The sequence below is a fragment of the Acartia tonsa genome, chromosome 6 (genome assembly GCF_053477335.1).
Source record: "Acartia tonsa isolate MP-2025a chromosome 6, ASM5347733v1, whole genome shotgun sequence".
In the NCBI taxonomy this organism is placed as follows: Eukaryota; Metazoa; Arthropoda; class Copepoda; order Calanoida; family Acartiidae; genus Acartia; species Acartia tonsa.
Window position 1 is genome coordinate 15,897,792 of NC_137265.1, and position 14,868 is coordinate 15,912,659.

Here is a 14,868-nt window from a genome sequence, read left to right on the forward strand (position 1 = left end):
GTAGGTATATTCCCTGAAGAGTAGAATCCGATCGGTTCAGTGGTTACCGAAATCTTAAGGGACGGACAGACAGACGGACTGACATCAAACTACTTTGAATTTTAGATGATCATTTGTCCAGTTGTTTTATATATATTAAGCTTCGCAATTATGGATGTTGTCAACCTTGGAAAACTACGTACATATATTCATTTTATCGTTATGAATAAATTTAATAAAAAATTAATCTTTTGATTTTAATTCATGTGTTTATTTAACTTTAAATGTTAATCTTTTTTTAATCAATTGAATTCTTTAAGTATGAATGCAAAATACGTCTGTAAACAAGGATGAAAACATTTATTAAAGTAAAGCTTAATAAATCAGACATAATTTTACATAGAAAATTAGAAATATGTATATCGAAAACGGTAACATTTAAGACTTGAAATGCATTGTTATAACATTATGCATATTTTTTTCTATGAATCACCATTTCAAATATCAAGTTTTAAATTATCACTTCATTGTTATAGGAATCTTCATGGAAGGACTTAAAATCCATAGATAGATTCTAACATTGCTGAAATAACCACCAGGTATATACATTTATAATCCCTTTAAAAACAAGGATGACAACATCTATAATGCGAAGCTCAACAAATCAGACAGTTAGACAAACGAATATTGACGAGAATCAGCGCTTTTCAAATTGAAACTATTATGAAAAATCTTTATAAATCTGACATAAATTTTTTAATTGATTATATAAATGAATCGATATTCATTACTTGAATCTGACGCCAGATTTTTATGTTCTTTAATAAAGTGAAACTTGTAGCAGGCTAAATTAACGATAAACCCCTCCACCCCCTTTATACCATCCCTTCCCCTCCTACTGGATGAACGAACTGACCAATAAGCGAGATCAATGTTAGCAACCTGAATTGACGACAATATTTCTCATAATATCCATGTAGACATTCATTTAAAAATGCTTTGCTGATAATAATGTGTATTGCTTTTAAAATAATCTAAATAGCTAACCTAATAATTCTTATGACATTTTCACGAAAAAAAAGTCTAAAGGAAATTAGAACTTTAACAAGAACAATAAAAATCACAATAATAATAAAGAAAAATTATCATTACAAACCATGTCTGGCGTATTTATTACTTTTTGTCTGTTTTTTTGTACTTAAAATTAAAATTCTCTTACATTTTTTTCTATTTAATGCATAAAATACAGCACCATTTTAATAAAACGATCAACCATAATTCTAGAGAAGCTAAGTTAATGGAAAATTGCAGATTTTTAATGTCTTTGTTTTTTTAATATTTAGTTTCGGCGCCTCCATTTCCGGTCACTCTCAGGAACAAGATACAATTCTAATAAAAAAGCATTTCCAAGAAAAAAAACAGAGCAACTTGCTTCCCTTCAGGAACTTCCAAGCTTTTTGTCAGTTGGGTGGAAGAGTGGTTTCAAAGTTTGACGTGATAAACACCCCTTAACCCCCACCCTATGGTACTTTAGTGGCATTTGAGGAGGAGGGGTAATTACTAATTATATCTTGGAGTGATTTCTCTTTGGAGGATGGCAATACCCTAAAATAGTTTTAAACCTTCCCTGAATCTTTACTGCAAAGGAGAACAATATCAGTTCAGCGGTTAGCGAGATTCCTCGCTACAGACAGACAGACAGATAGACATCTTGTTACTTTTAGTTACATAGGCAAAAAAACTGTTCTGAGCCGTCATTAAGTCTACCATGTCTGTGAACAATAAAATGATATTATACCATAAAGTTACGACATCAAGAAAATTTCACAAACTTAAATACAATCATAATAGTAAAAAAAAATAATAGAAATTTTGCATTGAATTTCAATTTAACAAGGATGTTAACATCCATAAAAGCAAAGTTCAATAAATCAAATAGAAAAACGAATAATGACGTATATGCAATAATATCTAGTAGCCGTAGGCTAGACTAAAATTTCGTTCATATCTGTCCAAAAATTACTCTAATACAACTAATGCTTCATACGAATATACATTTAGCCAAAAATGTTACAAATGAATATGTGTAAAAATGATGTTACAGACTACGCTTTTATTTTATCAACACAAGAAGGAAATTTTGATGGAATTATGAGAACCATAAAGGCATTTATGTTCATTACTTTTTAAGTCTTTCAGAGTTAGGTAGAGGGGCTTAAAATTTAATTTTATTTAGGAGAGAAGTGTATTCCTTTTTTTAAAATAAAAACTTCTACTGAGAGTGATTTTATTTGCAATTTTAACTAGCGAATATATATAGACACACATTCAATTACTTTTGTACATATTTTTTCCTTATAAATGTAAATAAGGAAGGGGAGGGGTTCTGTTGTCGCAAATCACTTTGAGGGAAAGTGCCAATATTTATTTTTGACAAAGAAAGGGAAATGAAAGTGTTCTAAATTTTATTTTCACTTGCTATCAATAAAACGGATGGCAAGATTTATTTTCAACATTTGTTCAACATGTGGGATAAACAAGGATGAAAATATCCTATATCATAATGGATTTTAAGGAATAAGACAATGAAAATAAACTAATAATTTCTATAGATTAAAACTATTAGTTGATATGCTGCTAGTTAATTCAGATTTAATAAAATCGTTATTGAATTTAATGAATAAGAGAACGTGTTGGTAAATAATTGTCTAAACTGACCAAGTTAAATTTGCTTGATTCACTTGACTAAGAAATGCGATTGATAATAAGTATTTTATACTTGAAATATATTTCGAAATGATAAAATAGACTTTTTCCTTATAAATTGGTTCGAGAAAGATTTCTAACTAATAAATAAATGGGAACCAGTACAATTTACAGTCCAATGTCAACTCCCTCTTGAATAGCATAATACGAGGTATTATTTTTCTTTTTTCGTTATTATTTGTTCATTTTATCAGCCAAAATAACATGTACAAAGTAAATTAAATACAAACTGTATAAATATTCAAAATGAAAATATAAACCTATGTCAATATTATATATCTCTTCCCCTACACGTATGGTCCCTCAGATGTCAAAACTTTATTTTAGTGTTTGGCCAAAATGACTTAGCAATTGTATCTGTAAGTACGTCTAATAACACCCTATGCTATTTTTAAAATCCTAGAAAATTTTTTTTGCAAGAAAATTGCATAAATTCGCAACCTTTTTTAGAACCACTACATAACTCGAGTTTTAAAACTTTTTATATAAAATCCTTTTTACAAAAAATATCAATAATTACTTAAAATTAAACCTGAAAGAAAAAAAATCTCATTACACGTGTTAATTTGCATGTTTTAGGTCTTTTTTTGAGGAAAGTATAACTTCCACATTTTTGACAATAATTATATTTTTTAACATTTCAAAGTAAAATATAATAAAACTTAAACGATTTTTCTTGTATTATCAGTTGAAAATTTCATCAAACATGCAATTTAAGTGATGAAAATTTAATAAAATCATTTTTTGAATGTTTAGAATTACCAATTTTCTACATTTAAAACAAAATGTTAACAAAATTTAAAAACATTCTAATATAAAACTTTAAAAATCAATAACATTTTATAAAATGATGTTTTAAAAAATAAATCATTAAAAGGTATTAAAATGCATTTTAAGTTGCTTAAAATTAAAACGAGAATATCTTTTTACACTTTATTCTTTGTAATAGAGATTAATCGTCATTTGCTGAAAATGAAACATTTAATAAACTAATTGAATCTTTTTGTGACCATATTTAGAATTTTTAATTTTTACACTAAGGTGTTTTTTAATAAAAATCTTTGTTAATTTCTGTTTTACGACAAAAAAAGAAAGGGACTTTTTTACTATTTCTAGGTTATCTTATGCAATTTAAACTATATAATATGAAATAAATTTTAATTGTCTTTCTTTTGAGCCACAAAACACTGTAAAATGTAACATATATGCAAAAATAACAATTTTTTTAATGAATATTATAATATCCTTACATGACATTGCGTCAGAGCTTATTCTTTAGATCATATGTTCATGAAAAGTAGCCATAACTTGGAGGGTTGCGCTATTTATTAGAATATTAAATAAACTTGAATGGTAAAAATATTAGCATATCCTTTGTTAATTCAAATGCTTTAGGTATATTGTTCGGAAAGTTAGTTAAAAAAGAGAGAATTTGCTGTGTATACTGTTGAAAGACTTTCAAAAATGTGAATTACAAAGCAATCCTAAAAGATCGGGCCGTAGGCGAGTCTTAGTCGATTGGGGGGGTGGGGGGGGGGGGGGTGGGGGTGGTTAATGATCACCTTTTCCAACCAATATTCAATCAACTTCTATTTAACACTTATCAGTCGGGCGCCTGCCCCCCTATTATCTCAGCTCTTATTCGATCAGGGCTCAAAAATTTTGTGTCCCCTGTTTCATAATGAATTTCCGACTATAAGTGAATCAGATTTTCGTTATTAGTATACGAGGTAAAAAAAAGAACATTTTAAAAAAATTATTTAAATAAAACCCAACGTGTATTGGCAGTACAAACATCTTAATGCTAGCAGACATATGTTTATCAACATTTGCAGAAAGCTATTTCCACAAGAAAAATTATTCAGGTTTCTACCTCACAATTTTAAATATTTCTTTTTGATAAAATGTTTGACATATATCGTATAATCATTTACCAAAAAAAATATTTTGATAATTTAGATTTCAGAGAAGATTAATCCTTTCAAAAAACTAAGACGACATTTTACATCTTCTGTCATGACATTTTAGAAAAAAATATAAAAAAAACAAAATTTAGTATGAAAACTATTTTCATCGATTTTTCTGAAGGTATTATCGTATTCTGTGGCTTTGTTATTATCATTTACTTATATTGAAAGTGCCAAACATTGTACCCTAACTTATTCATTTAATAAAAAATCAACCGTGCCTAGGCAAAAAATAACTTTTTGTGTTTAGTATTATCTTAAAAATTGCATAATATTCTAAGAATAGCTTGCGTCGGCAGCAAATATATGAATAATTAACGGCGGCGGCTAAAAATTAAAAAAGGCTGCGACTGAACCAAGGGCGTCCAAACATTTCAGTTGGGGGGGTGGGGGGGTGGGATTTAAATTAAATTTTTTTTTTTTTTTTTTTTGGGGGGGGGTAATCTTTATATTATATAGGCAAGGACGTCCAAGCTTTTAAAAAAATTTAGGGGGTAAAATCACCCCTCCCCCCCATTGGATAATTAAAAGAAATCATAACAATGGCGTTTAAATGATCTAAACTTTTTATTTTATTTGGACACTTCTTTTCTTATGTCTCTAATCATTAGAAATGTATACATAGATAAGAATATTAGCTAAATAGTCTAAGAATTTTCTACATTTTTATGATAACATTTTTGTCTTTTGTGAAGTTTAAAATGAACACATTATAATGTGCATTCAATATTGCAAATGCTAAAAAAATAGATTATAGCAACATAAGACTGTAATCATGACGTCATTAAAAAAGGGCTATGTCGAAAATTTGTCCGCCTTAACCACTCGTATTCAATGACATATAGTCGACACTAATATTGCCATTGGAAAAGTTATGACTACTTTTATTTAACACTAATAGTCGACACCATCATTGGCATTATAAAACGGTATGTCAATAAAATGTCAGCTAAGGCCACTCGTATTCAATGCCGTAAAGTCGAAACCAAAATGTCATAATATGTAATGTCATGTCAATAATATGTCATATATGGTCACCTAATAAATACTGACATAAATAATTGACATAGAAATATTATGTCGAGACATTGAATATTATTTTGTACTTAATTTCGTCGTTTTATGATGACGCCTGAAAACTTTTCAGATTTGTATGTGCATACACTTTTGCAAAAATAGAAAATCTTCAGATCTGCATATTATTAAAACTGCACAATATGAACTATCTCCCTTTGATTTCACTCTAACCAATCCCATTACAAGTCTTCCCATTATTTGCTATTCTAATCATTACTTGGATGTTGCACCAGATTTTCATGTACTCAATAAACAGATGTTCGCAGCTGGCTAATATATCGATGCCCCTCATCCAACCCCTTTACCTCATCCTCTCCCATCATACAGGATGAACGAACAGACCAATAAATGAGGTCCATAAAATAGCAAGCTAAATTGACGACAAATTTTCCCCTGTCAATATATGAACGTATATCCTCTATCCAATGGTATTATGTAATTTTACGAGTGTGCGGAAAACAGATTCAATAATTTTGCGGACATGAATGCACACCCGAAAAGTTTAAGTTTTGAAGAAGAAATTAAAATGAAGATAAATGACAGGAAATCATTATTGTTGTGTCCAGTCCAGACAACAGGGATTTTAAGGGTTAAGACAATTGACGATAAATTTATAAACATTTATTGGTTGGTTACAAGTTATCAGTGGCAAAACCTTTAACCCGATAATCCTTTTATAAAAGTAACAGGATGTCTATATGTCTGTGTGTACTAAATGATCACGTTAACGGCTGATCTTTTATGGTTCTCCTTCATAGTGAAACTTCTCCTTTAGAAGGTTTATAACCATTTTTATACTTTTTCTCTTGTGAACTAAAATTGACAATAGAGGTTGACTTTCTCCACCCTTCAAGAGCAACCAAAGGCCTCTAGAGTCGTAGCCGCTATTTCAATAAACAGACAGGGTAATTTTGATTATCATATTTTTTTCACTTTATCGTTCATTGTCTTATCCTTTAAGAAAGGCTACTGGAGTGAAGCGAACATAAAATTCTTACCTCTGTATCATAATCTGGATCTGGAATATCTGGAGAACAGGAGCTTCCATCAGATCTGAACAAAAACAAGGGTGACAACACCAATAAGCAGCGAAGAAATAAGAAAGAGTGAGAAGGCGAAGAAATAGAAGATAGGTGAATGATATAAAATCACGAAACCTTCATTAAACAATTATTCCCAAGTCTTTTGTTGCATGACCGATTGACCGACAGACAATATAACTTGTACACTGGGTGCTTTTTGAAAAGATATCTCATGACACGAAAAATCAGATATCTATCTTACAAAGCAGCCAAGAAAATGACTCCCCCCCCCCTCCCCAAAGAAGGAAAGACATGGAGAATAATCAAAAAATTGCGGCTGTCTGTTTTTAAAAGAACAACACACAGTGTACAAACTAAATTTAATTTTATAAGTATGATTTTAACCACTATACCACTTATGAACATAATAATAACAAAAATAATCAAATTTAATTAAAGTCTGGTTTTTGTTATTAGTGACAACATTAATCAAAGATTAACAAGCTATGTTATATGTTATCAGTGAGGAAGCTACTCTATAGAATAGCTCACTTTGTCCAACAGGGGACACATGGTTTTCTTGGTCGTTATTAAAGATATATGGGCTAAATTCTTCTTACTGAGTACTTTAAATGTATCTATGTTATCCACACAGATTATCTCCCAAGGTATTTACTACTGTGACAGAAATTACTTTTCTTCATTTGTGTAAATAGTTTTAGCTTTTTATAGCTGCCCTTAATAGGAAATAATTGTTCTTGATTTTATTAATTCAAAAATAAGGACAAATTCATTATTAAAAAGTGTTATGTTACCTATCAATTCTTATTTCCGACTGGTAATTGATATTGTGCATAGATCTATATACTGGTGACATCTCGCGGCGTAATTTTGAACTCCGTTTTAGCTTGGTCTTGGCCTTGTTGTTATTGTTATTGATTGATTGCGTCGTATTGTCTTGCGGCATTTTGTGAACTTGTTGCAGCGTCCCGCATTTTATACATGTTGTTAGAGTTGGAATTATCTGAACAAAATTAAATTATCAATATATAGAAAGCTTCCCTAAAATTAAAAATTATAAAATAATGATGCTGTGAGTATTGGTTTAAAAAATATGACGTAACAAAAAAAATTAGCCAATGAGAGGCCGTTATTGACCAATGGCGGCATGCGTAGTGGACTCTCATTGGCTAATTTTTTTTGTTACGTCATATTTTTTAAACCAATACTCACAGCATCTAAAATAATCAATCTACATAGTTATGTAAGATTTTAGACATACATTCATATAAGGAGACGTCCAGTTACTTCAGTATATTGGATAAATATTTAAAAATATTGACATTAAGAGTTTCAAAAACAACTCAATAAGGTTTTGGTTATTTTATCTTTGCTAGATTTTGAAACTTCAACAACAAACCTCTTGGCTTAAAATTATCAAATACAGACAAATAGAGGTAAAGAGATATTACAAATTGTAATCTTTGAAGTGTTTTAAGTAGGTTTAGTTATAAATATTAAACACAACAATTTTTTTAAAGAAACGAGCGTTTCTAGCATAGATAGATAGATAGACTTAAAGCGGGAGGAAAATATCATAAAAAATCTTACATGAAATTCTTGTTCAGCTGAATCTTCAGAACATTTAGACCCTCTGGCAGATGAGGGGGAGCTACGCGTCCCAAATCCTGAACTTTCACTGTCCTCACACTAAAATAAGTATTGTATAGTTGCTGCGCTCCAAACAATATTTTAAGAGGCAAAATATAAATAGATAAAAAAAATTATCATTAAAGATAATGATATCGTGATTTCTAGTATTATTTTTTGACAGATTTACGTGAAATAGATTATCAGTTTAGCCATTTTTTCGTACGCGTTGAAATTTAATTTCATGGATGTAGTTATCCTTGTTTGATGTTTAAATCAGAAATTTATTTTACCTCCTTTTTATCATTCATCCCTCCTCCATATTTTTCTTTGTCTATGGAATCTTCAATAAATCCGCTAAACTTGTCTTTGTCTGTGGAGAACAGCTGACCATAGTGATTGATTGATTGTTGGTGATGGTGGTGATGATTGATTGATTGTTGTTCTGGAATTTTGGTTAATAGGTTCTCGTCCAAGCTTTTGAAGTCATTTGTGTCTAAATTAAACATTCATAAATATATTTTTCTGTAGAAAAAAAACAATCGAAATAGCAACTTTTTATATACCAAAAACTATATGTATTCAAATACACTAGTAAGGAAAAGCATTACATTTTGTCAAAAAAAATTTCAGGTTAGCTTAAGTAATTGTTAGGTAAATATAGAGTAGAGAAATAAACCAGTTTTAAATTGAGGTAAAAAGTATACTTACCAACATAATATCTGGAATCATTTGGTCCGGTAGAATCATACATTATCCGCCGATCCCGTTTTCCGCCGCTACTATTACCGCCGCTGCTGCCACTGTTCCCTGTTCCCGTCGCTGAATTAGTCCCACTTCCGCCGCTGTTAAAATCGCTGTTGTTGTTTGCGGAACTTGATCTGGTGTTGGTGGACGGCTGGCGGTTGTTATGCAGTTGGCGGTGGTTGTTGTTTGGCGGAGATTCCGCTGATTTCATCCGTCTTCCCTTCTCCTTCTCTTTCTCATGCTGAAATTATTACATGCGGATCAATTGTTTCTAAATAAAAAAAAAGTAGGAGGAAATAGTTTTTTTTTCTGGTGTTATTTGTTGCCTTAGGCTAGGTGAGTTTATGTTAGGTACAGGGTAGTCCCGAAGGATAAGGGCACAGCAGGTATAGGCCATGTGGGGTTGGGGCTACCTTCCCCACAGGAGTTCTGCTACAGATAACAGATTTAAAAGGGGAGGGGGTGGTTCTCGCTGGAACCTTGAGGGCCTTGAGGGCCAACTTAGGTTCATCATTGAACAATCCTACAGAAGTTGCAGAGTAAACTTCTAAAATTACTTTAAACTGTTGAACACTCTAATTTAATAAACTATTAGTATTTATCCAACAAACCAACACACAGAAAAAATATTACAAAGAACTTATAGAGTAGGTTCGCCACAAAAATGTTGTGATTACAAAATGTTAAACTCTGTTATTTAATGAACTATAAACATTAACAATCTCCTTGGAATATTAAGTAAAAATTGTGAAATAAAAGGATAGGTAAATAATTTCACAGTAAACCAACCCATTGACTGCACAACCTTTGACAGTTCCTGATATATCAAAGTAAGTTTTTTTTGTATATTTTTTAGAATGTGATTTTACTAGAATATTGTAAAATGGTCGTTGCCGTAACTTTAATTTAATCTCGCTTTATGAATAAACATAATTGAATAGATTTATAACACTAGATGGTGAATCAGACACAATAATCTTTATAACCTGACAAGAAATTCCAAATATATGAATATTTTTTTATATTTAGTCTCATATAATTCAATCCCATTTTGTAAGCGATAAACTATTTTTGATGAAATGAATTTAGTATTGTCCTTTCATACAAATTTTTTTGTAATCGTTCTAACCAATAATGTAATCGAATTGATCCTTCAGTATGTTCCTTTTGATTCATTGATAAGGAATTGATCATCTACTGAAGCTTTTTACTATAATTTTGACTTAACCTGAGTTCTTTTTTCACTAATTTACTTTAGCTTAACCCTATTGAAAATATGCAATGTAAAATGAATTAATAGGTGTACATTAAATTCCACAGATGTATCACATTACAAAAATCATCAGAACCGCATATTGTTCCAATAGCAAAAATTGCTCTTTCCCCTTATCATCATATCCTATAAAGTAGTAAGTGTTTTTTGTCTGTCCCGAAGGATCTCGCTAACCGCCGCGCTGATTCGATATTGTTCTCCTTTACAGTGAAGCTTCTTATAGGTCCTGGGAAGGTTTTAAATTATTTTTGGGGAGGGTGTATTCACCCCCCCCCCCCTCCTCCCCCAAAAATATTTTTTTACTCTTTTGAACACAAGTTTAAAATGGGGTCGACTTTTCCCCCCCCTACCTTAAGTGCCCCTAGAGGCTTCTAGGGGCGTAGCCGCTAGTATCCTATAAAGTAGTAAGGTTTTTTTTTGTCTTTAGCCTAGGACCTCAATAACTAGTGATCAGATTGAGTTATATTTTTAGGTAAGTTTTACATAGGTCCTGTGATGGTTTTGGGATTTTATATTTTTAATATATACTTTGGTGTTAAGCAATGTTTTTGCCTCTTTGAATACAGAGCCACCAGATACTAGGTGCATAGCCGTAAGTTTATCATATATCACTACCTCTAATTTATTTGCTATTATGTCTTTGTGTTATATAATGATGTGCGAAAGTGAAAAGACACCTAACAAATTTGCAATGTAAAACATATTAATTTGTTGCAAAATATATCATCACATGGAGTTTCATTTTACCATAAATTAATATAGAGTATTAGTTAGGTTGCAAATTAATGACACAAAATTCTTAATAAATATACTAGGAAATGTGTTATCTGCTTATGAGCATTGCCAAAAACAATAAATGTAGCAAGCCTAGATGACCAATTTCTTAATTGGACCAACGTTAACACAGCGTAGAAACAAATCGATTACATTATTGGTTGGAAAGTCTACACATTGGTAAGAGAATTGAAGTTATTTTTTTTTACCCCCCTCCCAAAAATTTTTACCCAGGGGGTAAAATTTGCTTGGGGGGTAATTACCCCCCATGAAATCTGTTGGCAGAAAATTTACCCCAAAATTTACCCCTGGGGTAAAATTTTTTTTTGGGGGGGTAATTTAAATTGTATTAGATATTTAGTATTAAAAATGCGCACGAAGAACGCCAAAATTTTTTTTGTTAGAGATTTTTTATTTTTGGAGGGGGTAAATTTTAAATGGGGGGGGGGGGTAATCACCCAATTACCCCCCCTTGGACGTCTATGACTGTGGTCATATGAATTTTCACACAAATTTATAGCAGTCTATTTTTTATATCAGCAGTACTGATAGACTTACGGACAACTTGATTTAAAAAGTAGATGTACATATTGGTCAGAAAATCTACAAAAGAAAATTTCAGACTTCTATCTTAAATAACAACCTAGAAAATCATGTTTACCCCTAAATGTAGCTGACAGAAAGTTTGATGTAGGGCTTATTAGGGAGGGAGTGGACTTTGACTTAAAATTATTTGTGGACCAGCATATTAGAGTTCTAACATTAGGGGAAAAGTAAAAAACTATATGTCTTAATTTTAAAAAGCTTATAAAAAAAATAAATGACCTGATAATAAATTTAAAATACTAAAAACAATAAATAAAATTTAGATAAGAAGGGTTAATCTAAATTATGAGATGTAATAATATTTAATCTAAATTTTGATTTAGTGTCTCCTTGGTATATCATCCTTCGAGTGTCTAATCAAAATAACAAAAATAAATAAATCAGTAATTAGTCATATGGCTGTAAACTGAATGATGATTTAAAAATGGTTAAAACGACAACAAATTTTTGGGTGGATAATTGATGCTCCCAAAAAGTGTAAAATTTTATGTAATTATTACATAAATTTTTTACTCTTTTATTATTTTCTAGGTTTATACGAACACTCGTGAAGTATTTTAAATTTCCCAAGCATTAGTTTCATAAGTTACACCAGTCAAAGTCTAAGGATTTTTGTTCTGAAAATTAATTAGGTTTTTTTTTACTTGGGATAGAGTTAGATACAAAATAGTTTTTTTTGCAGAGATAATATCCCTACAGACCAGAACAAAAGAGTAATAACTTTCTGTTGTAATTTTAAAAAATGTTTTGTGTTAATTTTTTATTTTTGTTCTAATAAGTTTAGAATTTAAAATAAGTAATATTTATTGTATAACCCCTCAAAAATACTCCTCCTTTACTTTTAACATATTGTTAGAAAAGATTAGATACTGCAAGCTTGTATCAGTCAAAAAAAATTTTTTTTCAAATCTCCAAAGTTTTGTATGCAACGCATAAGGTAAATTTTGAAAAGTGTTTTTTTATTGAAGATATTTGCTAAGTCACCGGTGTCCTGGATAGAAAACAGGTTTTTTTTGACATACGTCTCACAAGACCTATGTAGTCATGACCGGGAGACAATGACGGTTTAGTACATGACTTTCGTTAAATCACAGCTGATCATTTTTGTGGATTTTTTTGAAAATTACTTTTTTATCCAAAATTTCATAGTTTTTCCCCAAAAAATCTCAATTTTCTCACATTTGCTGCTTAGTTAGCGTAAATTTATGCATGAAAAGTATAATAAGTAACAGCTGTACTGAAGATTTGTAGTCTAGAAATTGAGTAAGAGTTAATTATTTTGAATTAATGTTCAACAATAAATTTGCACATCAGAACTGCTTCTAGCCTCCATAGGCTTTCACCTGGCTTTAACATGATTCAATCTATCTGACTTTGCCTTTGACTACACAACATAAAGTTATTGCCCTCAAATTTCTTTCACTAAAACATTATCTCCTATAAATCCACATGTTAAACTTCTTGTTTAAAGATGTTATAGTTACCGTCCCTGTCCTTCAACTTTAACAAGTATGTATCATAATACTTTCCACTAAACAGGGTACCTCTCTCCACCCTGGTATAGCCAGACCTCTATCCTAGCCGGCTGACATGTTTCACCCAGCCTATAAATCTTGATGGAAGTCAGTTTAGAATTCTGACCTTTTTTGTTAATCAACAATTTCACACACTTTTGACTCTTTCTTTATGGCACTTGTTTGCTATTGAACTTGTGGCTTGACTTTTGCCATATTAAGGGATAACTTCAAGATTCAGAATAAACTTTCAAGTATTCTTACTTTTTACTTCCTTTGGTTTCCTATGAACCAACTACTGTCATGAGAGATCTTTCCATGAATGAAAGCCAAGACTGCCATGCATCTAGCTACATGGTCTTTAAGACTCCCTTGCCTTAGTTATTTCAGCTAAGAGCTCATATCCTCTCATTCTCTATTACTCAGAAATTCACCATGGTTTTCGCCTACTCTGCTGATTGAAAGTCAGGTGGGTCTGTGATTCCAAATTTAACACCACTTGATAGACAAACTGCCCTTTATTTTTGCTTTGCTAATCCTACATTTTGGTCTTCCTGTTCAACACCTTCCTAGGTCCCTTTACTACTGGTAGCTTTTAGGAAGGGTAGTATTGATCTGCTTAGGACAAAGAACTTGTTTGTGTTTATTTAAGTTAACTAATCTGCAAATGTGAGAAAATTGTGATTTTTGAACGAAAAACTATGAAAATTTGGGTATAAAAGTAATTTTCAAAAAAAGCCACAAAAATGATCAGCTGTGATTTAACGAAAGTCATGTACTGAACCATCATTGTCTCCCGGTCATGACTACATAGGTCTTGTGAGACGTATGTCAAAAAAAACCTGTTTCCTATCCAGGACACCGGTGAAGTTTCAAACCTTTAACGTTAAATAAACAAAACATGGGGTGCATTCAAAAAGTTCATGTGAGAAGTATAAATAATTTTTAAAAACAAAGCATTGATAATCATTTAATCAATTAAATTTGTAATGTCCTTTTAGATTTGTCTCTGTTGCGAAAAATTTTTGGCAATTTGTCATCATTATAGTGTATCAGTGAATTTTTTTATCTAATTTGTTTGGTTAATAAATCATTTTTCATTAGCAACTATTTAACCTTCGGTAATTTTGATTGAAAAAATATTTTATTTTGATAATTTGATAGATTTTTGCTTTTATAGATGCATTTCTACACATGTATCATGAATGTAGAATGTATATAAATATAAAATATCTAAATACAATTTCTTTGAATCAGACAATGGGAAAACAGGAAAGGAATATTCCGTCCATACTCCATATATATAAAAATTGCATAGTTGATTTTTTTAAAGATAAAGCTAGCTTTTAGGGAAATATATCTTCACTTGTAAATATATTAGAATATATATAACTATAAATAAACAAGGGGTTCGTCTGCAAGGAATCCCTTTCTAAGCTTGGCGGATTATGGTGAAGGATTGACCATCTAGATGTTCATTATCTATTGTGTTT

General features: G+C 30.8%; 1 protein-coding gene across 1 annotated transcript in view; it reads right to left on the minus strand.

The window, feature by feature from the left end:
• The window catches only part of LOC145321965 (uncharacterized), a 36,408-nt gene that overhangs the window by 21,030 nt on the left and 510 nt on the right, over positions 1-14,868 (minus strand). The window contains exons 2-6 of the mRNA XM_080163680.1: positions 9,173-9,449; positions 8,755-8,957; positions 8,423-8,521; positions 7,627-7,835; positions 6,788-6,842 (exon numbers count right to left, since the gene is read on the minus strand). Coding sequence (XP_080019806.1) covers positions 6,788-6,842; positions 7,627-7,835; positions 8,423-8,521; positions 8,755-8,957; positions 9,173-9,449 — 843 coding nt within the window. The remainder of the gene's footprint in view (positions 1-6,787; positions 6,843-7,626; positions 7,836-8,422; positions 8,522-8,754; positions 8,958-9,172; positions 9,450-14,868) is intronic.